The following is a 20,983-nucleotide window of genomic DNA, read 5'->3' on the forward strand; positions in this document are numbered from 1 at the left end:
TGCTTAGCAACGATAATAATTTGATGCGATTTGTAATTAATGTTCGGTGTAGTTCTATCTTCACTTGATTTAATACTGTGAAACTAGTAAATACATTTGATATTTAACTATTTAAAATTAACTAATTTACTTAATACAGCTGACTTCCTATTTAGTATTTTTTTGTAGCGACATCTACAAATGGGACTACAAAATAGTACCACTAACGATGTGTTCACATCGTTGAGTGAACTGAGAACCCTTTGACGTCATCTTTTGGTGCCTTCAGAGCAGGAGAAAGCTCGCAACATCCTTCCTCTACATCCACTTGTGCCTGGCTTTTTTCCAGTCAACAGTTTCGTTAACATATAAAAATAAATATTTCACGCATTCTCGATTTTATCTTCAACAATATACATAAGACAAAAGAAGTTATTATATGCCTCTATTGTTATTTCCAATCAGACATTACTTACACACAATACATGATTAATTGTTTGACCCTAAAAGCATAGCAATTAAACCGTTTTATGAAACAATTCATTTTGCGAATAATGTTCATGAAAAATCCAGTCACAACAATGTGATGGTGCACCAAATCTTATTTATTTCTCAAGTAAAAAAGTATACATACGAAAAATTATTTTATGATCACTATAAATTAATCATGAATTTTATTATTCAATACTTTTAACAAGTATGTTAATACGTGTAAGAGAAGTTTATCTTCATTGCCGTCTCCTTATACAATGTGTATGGATTATTTTAATACTGATTTGTCAATCCTATGGAATTGTTGCAAAAAGTGAAAATGAGAAAATGATTGAAACAGTAGTTCAAGTAGCAAATATCGATTTTGAATATAGAACACAAACTACGGTTATTTCGAGAGATGTCAATAGTTCGATGATTAACAAATTTTTAAAGGAATTTAATGGAAGCGTTATAATCGAAGCTAAAGATAAATCTCCAAAACAAGTTATCTTGTTATTAAATTCATATTTATCGTTCGTTAAGTTATTTGGTGTGTTGAAACCAGATTTAACGGGAAAAACAATACTACACAGTGGAGCAAAATATTTAATAGTTTTATTCTCGAAACCAAAACGGCTAAAACGAATTTTCAGTCATTTGTGGAACTTTTATGCTGTCAATGTAGTGGTTATCGTCTATACCAAAATGGACAAAATCGCCTTATACACATATTATCCATATAAAAACCCATCGAGTTGCGAGAGTGTACAGCCCAGTTTGATAGGATATAGAACCAAATGATTTCTATCCAGACAAAATGTCTAACATGAACGGTTGTCCTTTAATCATATCAACAACTAAGGTCTACCATCCCGCTACTGAAAGGAAAATTCCTTTGCAAATGATAAAAAAATCCATGCATCATATATTGGGGGACATAATGAACTTCAAGCCTGTAATAAGCCATAAAAAATATATAAGTATAGACTCAGATGGAGCTGATAATTGGACAAAATCGCTCAATGATGTTATCACTGGTGCGGCGAATATTTCCACTTCCACTGTCGCCCTTGGATTCGAAAAGGCAAATCTTCTTGATTATTCTGCACCCTATTTTAGAATACGCTTGGCTTGGATGGCACCACCAACTACCACTGGAACAACGTTGTGGAAACTTCTAACACCGTTAAATGGTTATTTGTGGCTGGGTCTTCTTATCGTTACTCTCCTTGTTAACTTGGTTCCACATGGGATGAGATTAAAGCGCATCAGAAATTTTAGTTATCGTTATTTTAGCGGCTTTGAAAATCTTAATGGTGTTACATTTAGAACCTGGGGTGTTTTGATGGGTCAGCCCATCCGCGTTACGCCCAGAAAGTATAGAGACTTCTATATCATCGGTTTATGGTTATGGTTTACATTTTTCGTAAGGAGTGCTTACCAGAGTGTTTTAATATGAGCGTTGAAAACAGATACAATTGTTGGCAATTTTGCCAATCTGCAAGAAGCTGTCGACGAAGGGTTCACCTTTGGTGGAAGATCAGGAATTTTGGGTTATTTCGAGCATGATCCCTTGTTTAGAGAAGGTTTTAAAGTTATAACAGACTCTGATTATGAAAATATATTCCGCGATGTTTTAGATTGTAAAAATAAATTCGTCATAGCAACATCGTTGGAATATGCTTGGACGTTATGCTTAGCAGAAGCGATCAGCGAAGAGCACTGTGGCTATGTGTTGCCGGATTCCATTTTGATGGTTCCTCTTGTTGTTTGGATGCCAAAGAGCTCACCTTTTATGAGACCTCTATCAGTGTGGTTACCGAGACTTCTAGAAAGTGGATTATTAATTAAAGACGCTGAACAAAAGCCATTGAAAGATGTTAAAGTATCTGATACTTCCCCTCTTACTCAAAGACAAGCTAGTAGCTGCTTTATATCTCTTATTCTCGGTTATATATTATCACTGATTGTTTTTGTTATTGAAATTTTAATTGTTCGGTGGCGTAGATAAACTGTAGACGTGTTGACGTGTGTTAACTAAATAAAACTCAAAGTTCAATTATAAATAATTTATTTTATGTTAACTTCAATTTAGATGTTTATGTAACAGATCTATATTACATAACATCTAGATGTGTAATGAAACATTAATTTGACATAGCTTGAACTCTAACATTATGCTAAACAATGATTATGATAATAGATTTTCTTATAATATTCATAAAGGAACACAATTTTGTTAAGATAATATAAAATTCTATTCGTATGAAGTAAAGTCAAAAACTATGATTAAATAAATAATTGAGTTATATTATATCTATAAAGGCTCGTATAAAAATATAAATTGTGTTATAAAATTAAAAATACATTTGCTATTGAAAATGATAGGATATAGTGAAAATTCACTAAATATTTTTAACAAATATTATCCTCATTAGGCAAGGTATTGCGATCCCTTTAATTAATGTTAATTGATGTTTACAGAGCTTTGTAGATACTAAGATTAATGGCCTAAATTCTTGACTCATTATTTATATTTGCGAAATGACCAGATATTAACGTGTCACTTATGGACCTAACTAACGAAAAGATAAGAATAAATGAGACACGTCGAAAAATATTTTTTGCCAAAGCGTGTTAATTTCGTATTATATTTAAACATAGTAAATTCACTAGAATGCATTTGTTGGGTTGTGGTATAATGATATATATATATTAAAATTTTCGATTACATTTAAAGCATTGCTACCATGGCTGTGCATGTGTGTTGAAAGGACTAATTTAAAATAATTATTACAAGAGATATCTACTTAATAGTAATATTAAAAAAATACAGCGATAAATTTAAAATATCTAAATAACTTCTTTATCGGCGTTGGAAAAAAAAATTACCGTCACATTTTTTTCGCTAGGCTCCATCTTTTTCGTGTCCCTACCGCGGTTGATTCGAAGAGTATAAGAGAATAACAATGATAGTAATAATTCTATTATAATTAATAAAATTCTGTAATAATCTTAGTAGTAATAAGGTAAAATGAAATAATTGTATTATTTGTATTCATGTCTATGATAATAAAAGCCTTTTGTTAATCTTTATCTAATTTAACTTTATTTAACCAATTTCTGTAAAGTTGCATATAATAGATCATTTTTCACGAGTACACACACACACATTTTTTAATGTTTTCTACTATTTTTTGATTGATATAAAAATGCAAAGAAATTGGGAGATGTCTATTTAGAGAAATTGAGATACCCAAACTAATATAATACTAATAAACACAATAACATGAACACATAATTATATAAAAAAAAAATGCGAAAAATACAGCTTTATTACGAGAATATAAACAAATTAAAAAAAAAGCGAAAATACATCATTAAAGTAAGAAGAATTGTTTAAGCTGCAATTGTAGGTGGTTCAACTACTAAATAAGGCGTGTGTATGATTGGGGGTTGAATAGCGGGGAATAAAATGGGGTACTGGGGCGGTGGTTGCGGTTCATGAACCAGACGGGCTTCTGGTTCAGAGCAATGGACCAGCCAATGTGTTAGCATTCGACCGCGTCCCTTTAGTTCCACATCGCCACGACGCTCGACCACAAATGTGCCCCATTGGTCCAGAAGTGACCGCGTACTTTCGCTTAAATGTATACGGAGTGCTGTAAATAATAATAATTGTATAAATATTGTTTTTATTAAGGTATGATTCCACGAACATTTTGCGCAAAACCGGCAATGCTGTATATAACTTTTGTGAGCGCACACTAGTTCACTGAGAAGATTTTCTGCCGACAGTTGCTAATATGTACGGACAGGAAAACGTTGAGTATTGTGCAGTAGCCTGTGTGTTATTCTGTTGTGCGTGCGTGTTAAATGTGTTCGCTTTGGTAGCGGAACAAGACTGCGTTCGCGAACAACGAGTGTGTTTACGTCGACACGAGTCTTCAACTTGTAACGTGCACACAAGTGAACAATTGTTCACGAACTTTACTGAAATATATGCACAATTTGTTATAGATTGCTTGAGTGAGTCGACCAAAACAAACATTTGTGCCGTGCGCTGTGCAATACTGTCCCGCATAGTTCAGCACACTGGTGGAATCGTACCTTTAAATTGCAACATTCCTTGTGCAACTCGATTATGTTTGATGATGATGATTTATAACACGCGGTACTACGTGCTCAACTTAACAATTTACTTAACCCTGCGTCAGTATGTGACACGTGTCATTATTTTAAACGTCACACTGTGTGTAATATAAGGATTATATTATATACTTAGTATATTATGACACATTGTATTTACCATTTTATGTTTAAATATTTATTTTTATTTCCAACACACAAATATAAAATATTCTTAACCTAACCTACAGAAATAATTATAATAATGAAAAATCGATGAATAAAAAATCAATGCGTATTTAAAAAGCAGAATTTCCTTCCTGGATTTCGAGCGAGGAAAGCACCAATGGAAAAGTCAACTAGTTGCCAACTTAAATCTTTAAATTTTAAAAAATATTGTTCTTAAAAGTTCAGTAAGTAAGTTTTAACTTCAAAGTTAAAGTAAAAGTATAGTTAATTTGACACAACTTACGTTGTCCAGTAGACTCCATACGACTAGCAGTATTGACAGTGTCTCCAAAAAGACAGTAGTGTGGCATCTTCACTCCTACTACACCCGCACACACTGGCCCAGAATGAATACCTATCCTCACCTATGAACATTAATTTTTTTTATCTATAAAAGCTACTATTTATCAGATAAATACTTGTCCTCAATGTTGAATTGAGAGTGTGAAACAATTGCTGCGCCAGCCACTCGTTTGGGACTACAAGTATTAAACAGACTTCATAATAACTCTGCCCATGGCATTGTCTACATTGCTATTTATTTAGGATTTATTGTTCGAAAGTCGCGACGTCATACAAATGAATTACAATCGTGAGTTTGAATACAGACTTGACCTGTTCGCCTCAAGTGTGGTGTCGGCAAACGGAGCTTATATCTGAGTTCCTCGGTGGAATCAATAGTGTATGATAAGTTAGAGTTAAGTTAGATAGATAAGTACATAAGTTATACTATCCTTAGTGGTCCGTAACAAATTTTTAGTTAGTTTATTGCTTTCAAAAATGATTTTATTGTTACCAATCCAGTTAAGTATTAAGATCTAAAGTATATGTAAAGATTTGTTTAATGGCGTAAAAAGAACTTTATATTTAGTAAGTAAGCTAGTTATAAGCTAAAAATCTTTCTCAATAAATAAAGTTAAAGATTATTGCAATGAAAATATTCGAGTAGATACTTGTTTGTATTACATATCTGCATCTAAGGCAGTGTATTTGGATTAATCGTTTTTAGATTTTAACCACTACAAGTATACTTTATTTCTTCACTAAGTGAGAAAATTTAAATTGAATATAGGCTAGTTGTGTACATCGTGTTTTCAAATTATTAGAAAATAAGCTATATAAAATAAAAATATTAGTCAAAAGCTCCGCAATTTTAAACGGGTACGTCAGAAGGCGACAATGACCGCCGTTACGTACGTGTCCGCAGCTAGGACTAACCTTCTGAAAAGGGCACAGATGATTGGCTGCATTACTTTAGTTAATTACATAGGTTAACTGAACTTATTGACCGTTGACTGAACTGAAAAAGTTCTATTATTTGTTAGTGCCAATCGTAGTTAGTAAATTGTTTGTATTTTTTCATTACGTAATTTTGTATATAATAAATTCTTATGTTTGTTTATTGTTTCGTGTGTAAATTTTTTGAAATGAAACATGTTTATTGGCGTTTTTCCCACGCCAATACCGTCACATTTTTCGGTTACTCGCCATCTTATTCTTGTCCCTACCACGGTTGATTCGAAGCCATTAATAACAAACACATTATATAAAGATAGCAATGATAATTCATATAGTAATAATTCTATAAGGTTAAATTTAAAAAAAATGTATTATTTGTATTCTTGTCTATGATAATACAAGCCATTTGTTAACCTTTATCTAATTTTATTATTTAACCAATTTCTGTAAAGTGGCATATAATAGATCATTTTTTGAAAAATAAGGTCTTAAAATAGTTTCACTTCTTACGTGTATTGTAGATTTATGGGCACCTGTTATGTATTATATTTTTGGCTTGTATTTTTTGTAAATATATAAATATATTCGCTAACTTTTGCTTTTCGCTAACTTTTCTCCACGATACAAATATTGTATGCTCTTGTAAAGAGCGCAACGGTGAATTACCTCAAGCCTATGCGTGGGACGATGGCGGACGACAAAAGTCCTGACAGCCTCTACTATAGCGAGGGCCATGAGACATATTTCTCTTGCATGCTGATCTCCATTACGTTCTGGTAGACCCGATACCACCATATACGCATCACCTATAGTTTCTACCTATAAATGTAAATATTCGTCGTTTGAGCCTCCGAATAGATACTTCGGGAGGAACGTTATATATAAAAAGTAACATTGGTGCACTGTCGGGATGTTATTTTTTGCGTGAGCAGTTTTCGCTTTAACGTGTGACTCTTATGCGCCATGGTTAGCGGCTCGATACCCAACGGTACAACAGATTTTGTTCATAACAGCATTTTTTTTTTTAATTATACAACAGGGCAAACGGGCAGGCTCACCTGATGTTAACGCCGTCTATGGATACTAACATTGTCAGAAGGATTTTAAGTGCGATGCCGGCCTTTTAAGAATAGGTACCCTCTTTTCTTGAAGGATAGGGTTTTAGTCGAATTCGTTCGGGAATACGTTAGTGGGTAGCTGATTCCACATAGTGGTGGTGGTTCAACACTTGCTCATTCGGTGAAGGAAAATTTGTAAGGAATCCGGCATGGCTAACCTACTTAATTATTAGAACAAAACAAATGAACACGAAACAGATACAAAAAAGTTTATGACTTTTTCGTGCCCTTTCATCTAGAAGCCATTGGCTAGGCTTAATTGAAAGCACAGGTGTCACTACTACTTATAATAATCACCCTTGTCATTCATGTAGAAGTCATTAAAGTTACACACACATGCACGTAATATAGAATATACATACTTTATAAACGTCATAAAACCCGATGATCCGGTCAAAGGTGCTATACAGATCGTTTAGCAGGTCCACAACCTGCATAGGTGTGGAGGCCGCGCAGAGTTCGGTAAAGCCTACAATGTCACTGAAGTACACTGTCACACATTCGAAGCTCTCTGGTTGGACCACTTCGCCTGCCATAAGCTGCTGAGCGACTGGCCTAGAGATATATTTTTATTTTTAATACTCGTACTAATTGTTTTTACTCATATCATATTTTTTTATTGAAGTGAAAACTACTTTAGCATCATTGTGATTAGAAGGTCAATGAAACGCAAAAGCGAAAGTCAAAAGAGACGCACACATAAATTCATAAGACTTAAAGTGGGGGAAAATAAGATAGGAAGCAATATACAGTGTATAAAATTTACCTTCATTTTTGATAAATTAAAGATTGATATTACACTTAAAAATTGAAAATTAAAACTGAAATAAAATAAATAACTTAATGAAATGTCTAATACTACTTAATACTAATAAAATTTGATTAGTTTCAATACCTTGAATTTTTGTAGGTTTCAGTTCTACCACCACGTGTGAATTGCACACACATATTTTTATTGGAACCTATTCAAATTTATTTGATAACATCATCGATAAATAATTCTAATTTAAATAATGGTTAATTCAATTTACTTAAAATGTACTTTGCATAACAGTTTATCCAATGGTCTTATGTCTATATATAACATGGACAAAACTGTTGATAAACTAGCAATTAATCTTTGGTCGGAAATCGAAACCTCCTAGCTTCAAGCGTTCTACTTATATACACGGTTCCTTCTGAGTCTACTAGCGTTACATTGCGAAAACTTTAATCATTATAAATACATTGAATTAACATCACCTTGGCAAAACCTGGTATAATAACTCCTCAGACCGTTTTTTCTCTAACGATAACTGTTCAGTTTTTTCTTCAACAAGTGACTCCAAGTTGTTGGCATACTGCTCCATTCGGCTCAAAAGATCATCCATGAGATTATCGCAGTAGCCTCTGTAAATAGAGTATATAAATGCTTTTCATAATTGTGTTTTTCTCTTTGAATTGAGTACGTTCACTAAGGTTCACTAATGTTTGGGCGACCAGTGGCGAGCTAACCCTCTAAATACATTTATTTGATCATATCCTCGACATTGATTATAATATCTTTTTAAATACGTACAAGTACCAATTATCGTCGATATCGACAGCAATAAATTGTTAGAAAAATATTTTTAAAATACTCACTCATCTTAAATATAGAGAACAATATTAAAGTTTCAAGCTAAATCTTTGAATATGGTATGTAATAAAGGAACGTACATACATTTGTTTTACGCAGATTTTAAATATTTATTAATATTAAAATAGTTTATACTTACTTAATATAATTAGCGTTAATAGCATCAAAGGTCGGTCTGTCATCGGGCGACTCTACCCAGCATCGGGCAGCCAGTTCCAGTAGCTCAGTGGCGGCACCCCCTCCTCCATTAGCCGCTGGTTCAGTAACCCCCACTACGGGCCGAAAAGGGGGGCACTCGTGGGCACACACACGAGACACAATTTCTACAAATAAGGTTCTACATTAGTAAGGTACACAATTTGTCTTTTGTTTTCAAGATAACTGAAACTAAAATAAGGAAATGAACGTTCAGAGTGTAAACATTAATTTTATTAGGCCAATATCTTGTCCACAGAAAGGTAGTGTAGAGTAGGAAATATAGACAGTATATAAGCCCAAATTCGTTTGTATTGGAAGGCACAGAACAGCATGAAAAAATAACAGATGTATATATGTGCCACGCCCACGGTCGGTGTCGGTTACTTCGCTACTTAGAAAATCAAGTTTAGGTAGAAATTTGAAAAATCTAATGTGAGGAATAAGCCAGAACATACCTTTATTTGACATAGTAGAAGTATAATGGTGAAATGGGCCAGCTCTCAGCACAATCTCCTCTAATATTATTCCGAAACTGTATACGTCCCCTTTAAGCGAGGCCACTATACCGGGATACACACTTCCTGCCACTAGTTCTGGCGCTGTCCATAATAACTCTGATGAAAAATTAGAAACATTGATTGCGTAATAAAAACAAAATTCTAACTCATAACATTTTGTTTGGTGAAATAATAACAGTGTACATAAAATAATTCATTAATATGATAGTAGAAACGAAAAATATTTGTCTATATACAAAATGAGAAGAAATATTTGTATCTGTAATTTTTGTGACTATTCGTCTTGGAATACACAGCTTTAATTTGTCTTAAAATCGCCCACACCAGGCTTACGAATAGTTTAAAAAGTTCTTTTAGTAACCTTATTATTTTTCGTAATCTGTAGTCCCAAATGTACAACGAATTTTGAAACTATAAAAGTTCCACAGAATATCCCAAATGTAATAACCATAAAATTATTATTACTTTACAAAGTTTTAACAGTTTCAATAGCTATCAAGATTTCGTATCTAACTAAAATTTGGAAATGATATTTATACCTTTTGGGATTTAACATTAAATGGTAATGTTGGGAATTGAACTTGATATTAAAAGTTTTAATCATAATAATCGTAATTTATTCGGTACGAAAATGATATGGCGGTACATTCTAAAGTTCGTATATCCTGCCATACATACTGGCTGGCATATTTGTCTTTCAAGGAATTTTATATATTATTGTCAAGTCAGTGAATTATAGTATTTTTTTTATTTGTTTGCAGTGATAACATATCACATTATCAAAAAAAATTATAACGTTATCAAACTCATCATTAATAGAATAATGTTTTTTTTTCCAAACGTAGTACATTAAGTCGACTGTTAATTACTCTAGTAGAAGATCTTCTAATGTTTGCTACATTGTTATAAATCTTGATTATCATACAAAAGGTGTATTCCTATACAATTCCAGATTAATTTTTTTCCCAGCCAATATCTGCGTCATTTTTTATTTTTCCTTATAAAGATAAAACAGTGAAAGTATTTATTATTAAATTTTAATGAGTAGGTACTTTTTTTTAAATTTGTTGGCCAAAAGAAAAAATAATTTATTTTTCTGCAATCGCCTTCATTAAAATCCTATTCGCTCAGTATGTGCTGTTAAGCAAGCGTACTAAAATAATTACGGATGAGTAAAAGTTACAAAAGTTTTATGAAGGTCCCTTAGTCGAATTGGTTCCGAAATACTTAAACCTCTTCTGTATAAAACTCTCAGCTGCGATAAAAACACCTACTGCAAAGTCCCAGTTGTGTGTGTGTTCGACTGCAATGGCCCATGCGATCATGTCATATTACAATTGTTGTGTGAAGCTTAACATTTTTGTTTGCATTACAATAATTATATAAATAAAAATAGCAAACGACATGGCAGCCCCAACACAACGGTAGCGCGTTTTAAGAGAATAAATTATTTTAGTTAAAGGTCGATTGAATGTCAACAATATAACTTATGAACGTTTAGGTAGCGAAAATCATGAAAAATCCGTGACATAAAAACGTTTCTAAACTTATTCATGAAAGAATGAGTATATTATGAACGTAGACGTAAAGAAAATCTCATAAGCGCCTTATGTAAATATAGTTACATTTTCCCTCGAAAAAGAGAATTTAGAAGAATTATAACTACCTGCCGCCTCAGTTATTTAAAGCAATCGTCAATCTGTTTAGTAGTTAGAGTAATAACTTTCTACATAATAAAACACTTTGTGCACAGCCGGCTATCAAACCTACGACCTCACGGATGGGAGTCGCACGCTGAATCCAACTAGCCTGCTGCTTCACCTCTTTATAGCACAGAATATTACCGATTTATTTATGTATTAAAGCAATACAATTCTGTGGTCATTTTTATAGTACCTATATACATATTTCCAAAAATAATTTCGGAACGTTGACTTTTTAATCGTCTATATTAACTTTGATCGTCTTTTGGGTTTTAAGTGATACAGTCGAATATTGAAAAAATACTTGCTCGTATTAAGCAGCCAAATACAGCTTATTCTCGTATTAATCTATACACGATACATAAATTTAAATCAAAGAAAAATCTTAGTTTAGTTTGTTTGTATGACTGATAGTAATATTAATCCAAACAACATTCGAATATAGTGTTGTTAGTAATAATAAAACGAAAAATTAAAACAAATGTTGTATGTCCCTGTGGCGGTGTATTTTTAACACTGGCAGCATTTCCTCGCTGTATTGCGATACTTATTCGTTGAGCGAGGAAAGCGCCAGCTCTGGTATCACCAGTACTATAAACCAGGCGACAGGAAAGGCTCTTATATTTGAACCGTTAATTGTAAATGCATTTCAATAGCAACAGTAATGAACCTATTTAAACTATATCTGTTGGTCCTCATATTAACTTACTGTAATAATAAGAATCATCCTTTATCAAGTCAGTGGGCGTGCATAGTGTGTTAAGCCCGTAGTCGGATATTTTGAGCACGAAGCGTCCGTCAATCAAACAATTCGACGAGCGGAGTTTGCCGTGTGCTCCTAATCCACTATGTAGGTAACACATACCCTGGAGATGTATAGATACAATAAATAAGAAGCATATTTATAGCGAAAATATTATTGGTAGAACCGAAATTAATAATATACTATTAATGTAATTAGACCGAAGAAGCCCTTAATAAATAGTCAGTAGAGACATTCAGAGTCAAATTTTAGCGCTAAGGGTGACTTCTATATGTCAAAAACATATTAGATTAATAAAAGAAATTAAAAATAAATATTTATCATTCTAAATAATGTGTAAGATTTGGGAACTCTTAAAAGTAAAAAAATACTTGTGTCAGGGGGGTTCCCAGCTCTTCCACAACAAACTTAATATTTCCATAATCAATATTTTTTTGTTATTTTAATAACTTTTTTGATTTTTACACTGTTTGCATTGCATGCAAATGCATTACGTGACCCGTAACACGCGTGAGTGCATGAGTGAGTGTTTGGGTGAATGTGAGTGAACGAACGAGTTAGTGTCATTACACTTAATTAATACATGTTAGGTCTCTGGAGTATCTCTAACTCTGCTAAGGGTTGACATATAAGGCAGTCCATTAACCGTTTTTAAGATTGTTGATTGGTGAGCGGGTACCTATTTAATTTATTGTAGATAATAGATAGTAGTAGTAGTAGATTTAACATACAGAAGTCATACTTAGCGCTAAGACTCCAATTTCAATCTTATATATTACATTTTACTTTAGTTAAAAATTCCTTCAGAGATAACTGTGAATTTAGTCCATATAAATTGTGGTTGTCTGCTGTACCTGTACAATATCATGCACGAGGGAAGTCCTGAAGTTCCAATCAAGTTGTAACTCCTCATTCGCAAGCACATCCTTCAAGGAGCCCTTAGGACAGTACTCAGTGAGAATAAACACCAACGGGCAGTCCACACATGCGCCGATAAAGCGCGCTGTGTTTTCGTGAGACACGTTGCGGGCCTGAAAAAATTATGCTACTTTTGTATCGGTACGACATAAACTATAGCTTTTTTGTCGCTGAAAGATATTGGGTATATAGGTAATAAACAATACTACCCAATAATAGATACTAGTCACCAAATATCGCAAAGCCCGGACAAACAAGACCACTAATTAAGCCTCGAATAATGTATTTAAAAGGAGTATTAACAATATCCATAGAGCTACACAACACAGCCGAATTAGGTATTACTTAGTTTAATGGTAAATCATTTTTTTCTTTCGAAATTTCGTAAATATTTGAACGTTTTTGTATAATTATGTAGTCCAACTTTGGCAATATCTTAAGTGTAATTGCTTTTGTTCTATATACTTTAAGTTATAGCAGTACTAAATAAATAAGTATCCATAAATGAAAAAATACTGACCTGTTTTATCTCCCACAAGAGTTTTTTATTTAAATCCAATTTCTTTCTATGTATCTTCTTCACAGCCACTCTGTTTCCCTTATACAGACCAACGGTAAATGATGACAATGTTATCGACTGAGTGCCGACTGAATTTGTGTTGCGTATGTTCCAACCTAGAGATAGCTAAAACCGGACAATTAGCGACTCATAATCCCTTTGATTGTGTTTATAAGAGAACAGAGCAATCATTCCATTAAAAAACGAAATATCTGTAAATTAAAGATGGTCTTTGACAACTCCATCCCACCAACGCAGCCTCGGTCTATTAGATTTTCTCTTGCCGTCAGGTTGTGAGTTCAGAAAGGACCTTGGGATTCTATCGTCTGCCATTCGGTGCACATGTCCCAATGACACTGAGCCTGTTGCATTTTATGAATTGGATGATATTGGCGAAATCAATGACGTTAAAAGATCGTCATAGACGCGGAAACCGTCATCACAAACAGAGCCATTCTTCGAATAAAACGGTTGAGAATGGTCTATATTTATATTTTATTACAGAGGTATACTTCTTAAAGCTAATAGAAGTAAAAATACTCTAGAATTATTGGTCGTTTCGTTTTTTTTATACTTTCTATTTTTAAAATAAAGACTGGTTGTTAATAGAAGTAAATTTCAAATAAAAAATACATATTCTGTACTTTATGAACGACCGGAAGTACGAAAATTAGTTTTTAACACAACTAAACTCAACTTAAAATATATTTATTCATATAGGTAAAAAATTACACTTATGAACGTCAAAAATAAGTTAAATTTATTCTTAATTTACATTTATTACCAGTTCGCAAGTCAAGGGCCTAGAGCGGGTCAGAAGAACTGGCAAGAAACTTTCCGACTTTAGCCTAAGCAGCCAGCACTTCGTAAGCTTAAACAATACCATTAATCAGTAAAGCTCCAGGTTACATGTACACGAGTACCAATATATAAGCTTATCTTTGTTCCCATTTCAAACAGTTCTAGATGATTGCAAATTACTTTTCACTTCAATTACTAGAAGGCTTCATTTAATTGGTGCCCGAGGAACAAACAATAAAACACAATGCACTTACTGACTGTTAAATTAAATTAACTCTATTCACTTCATACGAACCCTTTAACAATGCCATCAAATTAATTAATTGAAAGTGTATTAGACATGTTTTATATTCTACGCAGTTGTTCAGTTAACGATATTGTATGTTTGTAACATTACTAGGAAAACAAAAGACACGCATCATGGTATACAACAAAACGTATTGTTTTAAATCAATTTAATTCCGTTTTTTAACTTAATCAACAAAATCCGTTTAGGTGTAATCTATATTTTTTTTGAACTCGTGTTACCCTCAAAAGGAAATATTACCGCGCCAATATATACGGCAAATCCCTACACAATACACACAATACAACGAATACATCAACCATGTATGCATGCATGTATTTTTTATCGATCTACCTTACTCTCTCAATCTTTCTCACTATAGCTCTCTCCCACCTCTCGTTCCATGACACTGTACATGATGCGACGTCGCTCTATCTCACTACCTCTCTCGATCTTTCTCACTTACTTGCTGCCTATTCTCGCTCCATGGCTATATGCTTCATGCTACGTTCGCCCTTTCTGACTCTCTGTCAATCGGTCTCAAGCGCTGTCCCCCTTTTCTTCCACAAAAACGCTGCACATCTTCGTGATTATTATTATTGCGTTTCATCCGTTAAAAGTTTACCCTCATACGCCTAAAGAAGTTTGACTTCAAAAATATAAAACAGTACTGATGCTTATCAGTAAATGTATAAATCATGTAAAAAGAGTGGCGCAAAGTTTCGTATCAGTTCTTCTCATCCACTGTAGAACTATTGAATTGAATCGATGTTCATAAGTGAACCTATATTAATAAATGATATTTTAATCAGATTTGTATTCGATGTATTCTTTTAATTTTGAGCCCGAATGCCAAATACTAAATGTTGAAGTAGTTTGTTATAAGTTTAACATATACCTGCGTTATTATTTTAATAATTTAAACTCATGTAGGTAACAGCGGTTTTGTAAAAATTTAAGCGGATTTGTATCATCGAATATATAAAAAAGTTCTGACGGGAAATTTTAATTAATTTATTAATTTGGATATTTATTATATATTATATTTAGCATAATAATGCTATAATTTTAATTGTTTTATTATTATCGTCTAATAATACCTTAATTTATTTGTTAACCTTTCGATTGTGTCTTCCATCTACAACAGGCAGGTATAAGATTATTTATTATCATAAATATGCTGATAAGTTTACCTTTAACACCTCATTAATGCTGTGAAGAACGGGCGTGGTTCCAATGCCAGTGGCCACTTCAACAAGAACCTCTTCAGGTCTCACACGCCATGCTGTGTTATTCAATTCCGCATCGATTTTCATCTGCCTTTAAGAATCAATTTTACTTACTTATAATATAATTTAATGTTCATTTTAAACTTTAAATTGATTTGACGTTTTAGCTCTCTCTCTATCATATTGACAGTTCTATGTAAAAAATATTAATAATATTTCTAAATATTTATAAGGAAGATACTTACTTGTATGCAATACAAGATGCAGTAACCGCTAGTGTAAAGAACACAGCGAGTCCGATAAAACCATATATTATAACAGTCTGTGCTTCTGAGCAGCGTGCAAACCATAAATATTCATTAACTTGACCCAACTTAGACGATAAAAGTTATCCAATTAAAATTATATACAAAGTTAAACTAAGGGGTAAAAGACTTTGAGCAATACACATTGGTGTAATGTTCTGTATAACATATGTAGATTTCATATCAACAGGTAGCAAAAAATATATTCCAAAATATCTACTAAATCCTTAGTTATTGTAGGATTTAGTTTGTGTTAAAATAGAAATATAATCAACAGTGTTTTTGGATTATTTTTAATATATTTTCTAGATTACTACTCCCAGCCTCCGCTGTCTTATTGACGGGGGTTTAAATAACTTACACATTATGTACAACTTAAGTAAATGATAACCCGGATGATGAACCACTGCTACTTATTTCTTTCAACAACTTTGTTTAACATTTATAGAAAGTTCCAGAAAGATGCCTCTTAACCTACTGTTGAACATTACTTCTTTTAAGTTCGCCTTTGTTAGTTTTCCCATAGCTTGTTTAGTATTATAACTGTCGATATATTGGACCCGTCGGTCAAGACATGACACCTTCTCACCAGTGTTTTTGGTTAAACGTAAACCAAAGTTAAAACAATGATTATAAATATAATAGTTGCATAAATTACAAAGTAAGTCAAAGAAAACTTGGCTTTATATTCTACAAAATGCCTAGTTTTAATAAACTACTAAAGACAGATAAAGCCTACATTTTCACCTACACTCAAAATTATCTTTTAAATCCAGAAAAGCAAATTAAGCGTACGTATGCCAATACGTAAATAGGGTAGCTGTTTTCATATGTTATCAGTCCACTGTGGATACTATTATTCACTTATTTAGTAAAATTATATGTAAATAATAATTACGTATTTACCTCCTTGACACATAGGATCGTTTCCGAGGAAGCCACAGCGTGGTTTATCTGGAGGTGGACTGCGACGACCCCCTGGCCAATGAATTGCCTTCCCCGCTACTGCCTTATAGCTCATATTGAGGCCATGGTAGAATGCCACAACCTACAGTAAAAAAATGATAATCTGTGCAAAATAAAGTTAAATTTATCGTTGTAAATAAATACAACGCAACTGTGAGAAATGCAACTTCGTCGCACAATCTTTTTTAAATTGCCACAAACTAAAAGAATAATCATTATAGATATTTTTAAATATTAACACTAGGATTCAATATGCATACTTTTTATGACAAACAAGTTTTGTTTTGTTCGTGGTAATTTAATAAACAGGGGCAGGAGGACAACTGACGTTAAGTGATGCCCATAGACAATCTAAATGACAGAAGGCTCGCGAGTAAGTCGCCGCTCTTTTCTTGAAAGACCCTAAGTCGAAGTGTTTAAATAGAAAGGTATCAAATAACAGTGCAGAGTTGGCCTATATATAGTGGCTTAAGCTCATCCCTGAGGTCGTAGGTTCGATCCCCGGCTGTGCACCAATGGATTTTCTTTATATGTGCGCATTTAACATTAGCTCGAACGGTGAAGGAAAACATCGTGAGGAAACCGACTTGCCTTAGACCTAAAAAGTCAACGGCGTGCGTCAGACACAGAAAGCTGACCACCTACTTGCCTATTCAATTTACAAATGATCATGAAACAGATACATAAATCTGAGGCCCATACCTAAAAAGGTTGTAGCGCCATTGATTATCAAAGAACAGCAAGATAAAAACAATACAAATATTTTTGCCATACAATTTTCTTATTACGGAATGAAATATAATAAGTTTTGAATAACATCTATGCTGTAGATTTTTATCTAATAATGCATTGGGCATGCACATTTGTAAGTAGGTAATGTGTCCATCAATTCTTATCTTTTAAATGAACACTTTCCGTCTCTAAACCTTGCTAGTAGTTAGCCAACTGACAAATATTGCTGAGTCACGAAGGTTCGAAACATAGTTCTTACCTCAAACTTTCCGGTGACCGGATCTAAGTCAAGTATGGCGTAGTCAGCATCTCGGTCCCCCACAGCGTCGATTCGCACGTGCCCAGTAATACCTATTACTATATATATTAGAATATTTTCTTTCCAAAGAATAATAAATAAGATTTTTTTGTTTAAATTGAACTGTGTAAGTCCATTTATAAATGCTCGATGCCATGACATATTTGAGTTAATTACTCCGACATCCTTGTTCCTATCGAAATAATTAAACCATTAAAAATAGCAATACATTGTTTCTAGTTGTACAAGATCTGTAAAACAATTGACAGACCGATCTTCTGTTCCTGTATATTGTTCACCAAAGTATTACTATGCGCAATAATATCTTAGATTCAAATGGAAACGAATCACCTATTAACAACAATTTCTATTAAAGTGGCACAAAAATAAGTGTGCACTCTATTGTGGAGTTATGAGGTAATATATATAATAAGACTGAGAAAACTATTACTGCAATAAAAGTACACAAAGTAGCAGAAAAAGAAAATGAATGCGCAAACTTTTGTGTAAACTGTATCGCGCTCACCATGAAAATCCCGACCCCACATACGGCGAGTAATATTTCTTCCGTCGCGAATATCACCTCCCTCAGTCAGAGTCTCATTAAGCGCCATTCCAAGCAGATATACACCATCATAAAAAGCCCCGATGAAGAAATTTACCTTAAAATCAAGATTAGATTAGACAGTTTAAATTGAATTAGCGGCATGGCGTAGCACATAGACACATAATTTTAATATCAGAGATAAGAGATGTATAATTAAATAAATCGTAAATACAAATAAAGCACATATTTTAAGATAAATAATATTATAATATAACCTCTCTATAGCGCGAAATAAATGAACAGAAAAGTATTTAAACCTCAGTCAAAAATAATTATCTGTAAAGTTGATTTAAGGACGATAGTTTCACGTGACAACGTCATAACAAAATATCGATGAAGGGACTGCATTCTTTTATGAATGAAATTGAATTATATTTATTGAATGTTAATTATGGATACAAAGGAGTAAATCTTCGGACGCATAGGGCAATCGAGTGTAAGAATGATAAGGAAGCGTACAATGAGCGTAACGAGACAATTAGCCACGCTTTTTTTATTAGATTTATTAGACTTTATCACGTCAATAAAAATAAACTATGAAAAAATATATTAAGTGTATAATTTGAGCTCTACATATTGTTTTTGGTTTAATAAACATCGAACAGTATTTTAAGGAATTTCAAAAGCGCAATACAAGCGCCAACTATCTTGGAATAATGTCAATATTGTTCAGCTTCATACAAAAAACGTTGTCCTCATTACACTAATTAAACTTACCTCTTCACCGTCCGAGAAAGTGTAATTATAGTACAGTTTTGCTCTATTGCGTACTGTATCTGCAAATTCATCAAATCTGTCTCCCGTAGGCAACTTGAGTGAAACGCGAAGTAGGGCTTCGTAGGCCGCGCGGGCTGCTGCATCGCGTTCATCGCCGGCTGCCCAACCCGTTTCACCCCAATATCCACCCTTAATAAAAAAATCCTAATTACTTTTGGTTTATGCGAATCATTATATTTTTTACATATTATGTTCAATCTTGCTCTATTCCTGAAGCGATATTATATAGCTACGGGAACTAAATGTGAAATAAATTATACACTAGATTCTGAACTAATTTGAAAATTCTCAAACGCCCGAGAATTTCACGAAATAATTAACCAGTTTCAAGACTCAAATTGTAAGATAAATCGAGTCAATTTGCAGATACAAATGGACCGTTTGGATTAATTGTTTTTATATTTCTGCTAATATAGATAAATAGATGTTAGTAAAAAATTGATTTTAATGCTTATTTAATTAACAAGAAATGTTAATAACACTTCAACTAATAACCGGTTTTACTACTGAAAATTACCTAAACCAACATTATATATCAAAACAATTTTCAAAAGAGCTTTTCAATTACATTATTTTTCACGTGAGTATTATATGTTTTTATAAAACAGGGGACAAACGGGCTGAAGGCTCACCCGATGTTAAGTCATACCACCGTCCCAGGACGCTCTCAATGCTAGAGGGCCTTTTATGAATTGAAAATTCTTTTCTTGAAGGATCCCAAGTCGAATTGGTTCGGAAACATTTCAGTGGGCTGCTGGTTCTATATAGTAGTGATGCGTGGCAGAAACTGCCATAAAACACGCTCAATTGTAGAACAGGTAACGTCGAGGTGATACGGATGGAATTTCGTAATATGCCTGGAAGGTCAATCATATGACTCAGATGCAGATATAGACCTAGACCAAATACACTAAAAACTATTTGGAGTTCAAAGCTTAATTTATGCTATCTGATATTTTATACAATGTAAGAATAAACTAAGCACATTTTTAAAAGAATATATAAAACAATAAATTCGACAAATCCTACATAAAAATCTAATAATTTCCCTGTCGGGTAACATTCGTAAGAAACAAAGTAACTGAACGTCAATACCAACCTATAGACATAAATCCAAAATATAAAGAGATTTGAAAGATGGAGTATAAAGCATTTGATGGATTGCCTTTTTTGAATCGTTTTTATTTTTATTAATTTATAACACTCTACTCCCCTGTCATATTGTCCTGGGACTTTTTATACCACATTTTTTCCAAAAATAAAAACAATATACATTTAATTAATTCTACTAGTTTATTACTATTACTATATATATATATATATATATATATATATATATATATTAGTACTAAATACACCCCGGCTGCATCGGTAATATTTTTATTCACAATATTCACGGGCGAGCCGGGGCGCATTTCCTCGCGAGACCCGCTCTTTCGGTTTTGTTTGCCTCCATTAAATATTTTTAAAAAAAATCGCAGAACCGTTCCAGGCACGGTCTGTGCTTTATTAATATGTCATGTAGCCCGTCACGGTCTA

General features: G+C 33.2%; 1 protein-coding gene and 1 pseudogene across 1 annotated transcript; one reads left to right on the forward strand and one right to left on the reverse strand.

Annotated features, from left to right (window-relative positions):
* Positions 1 to 678: 678 nt before the first annotated feature.
* Positions 679 to 2,464, forward strand: LOC123716448 (annotated as a pseudogene).
* A 1,388-nt stretch (positions 2,465 to 3,852) lies between these two features.
* On the reverse strand, positions 3,853 to 15,993 carry LOC123716449 (atrial natriuretic peptide receptor 1-like). Its single transcript, XM_045672212.1, has 11 exons — positions 15,724 to 15,993; positions 13,405 to 13,569; positions 12,821 to 12,997; positions 11,913 to 12,069; positions 9,438 to 9,596; positions 8,924 to 9,107; positions 8,409 to 8,555; positions 7,529 to 7,721; positions 6,715 to 6,867; positions 5,054 to 5,174; positions 3,853 to 4,115 (listed from the first exon to the last, which is right to left on the reverse strand). Exons 1-11 carry the CDS (start codon positions 15,844 to 15,846, stop codon positions 3,853 to 3,855), a joined length of 1,842 nt encoding a protein of 613 aa, XP_045528168.1. The 5' UTR covers positions 15,847 to 15,993.
* Positions 15,994 to 20,983: the final 4,990 nt, after the last annotated feature.

The sequence above is a fragment of the Pieris brassicae genome, chromosome 11 (genome assembly GCF_905147105.1).
Source record: "Pieris brassicae chromosome 11, ilPieBrab1.1, whole genome shotgun sequence".
NCBI classification, from domain to species: domain Eukaryota; kingdom Metazoa; phylum Arthropoda; class Insecta; order Lepidoptera; family Pieridae; genus Pieris; species Pieris brassicae.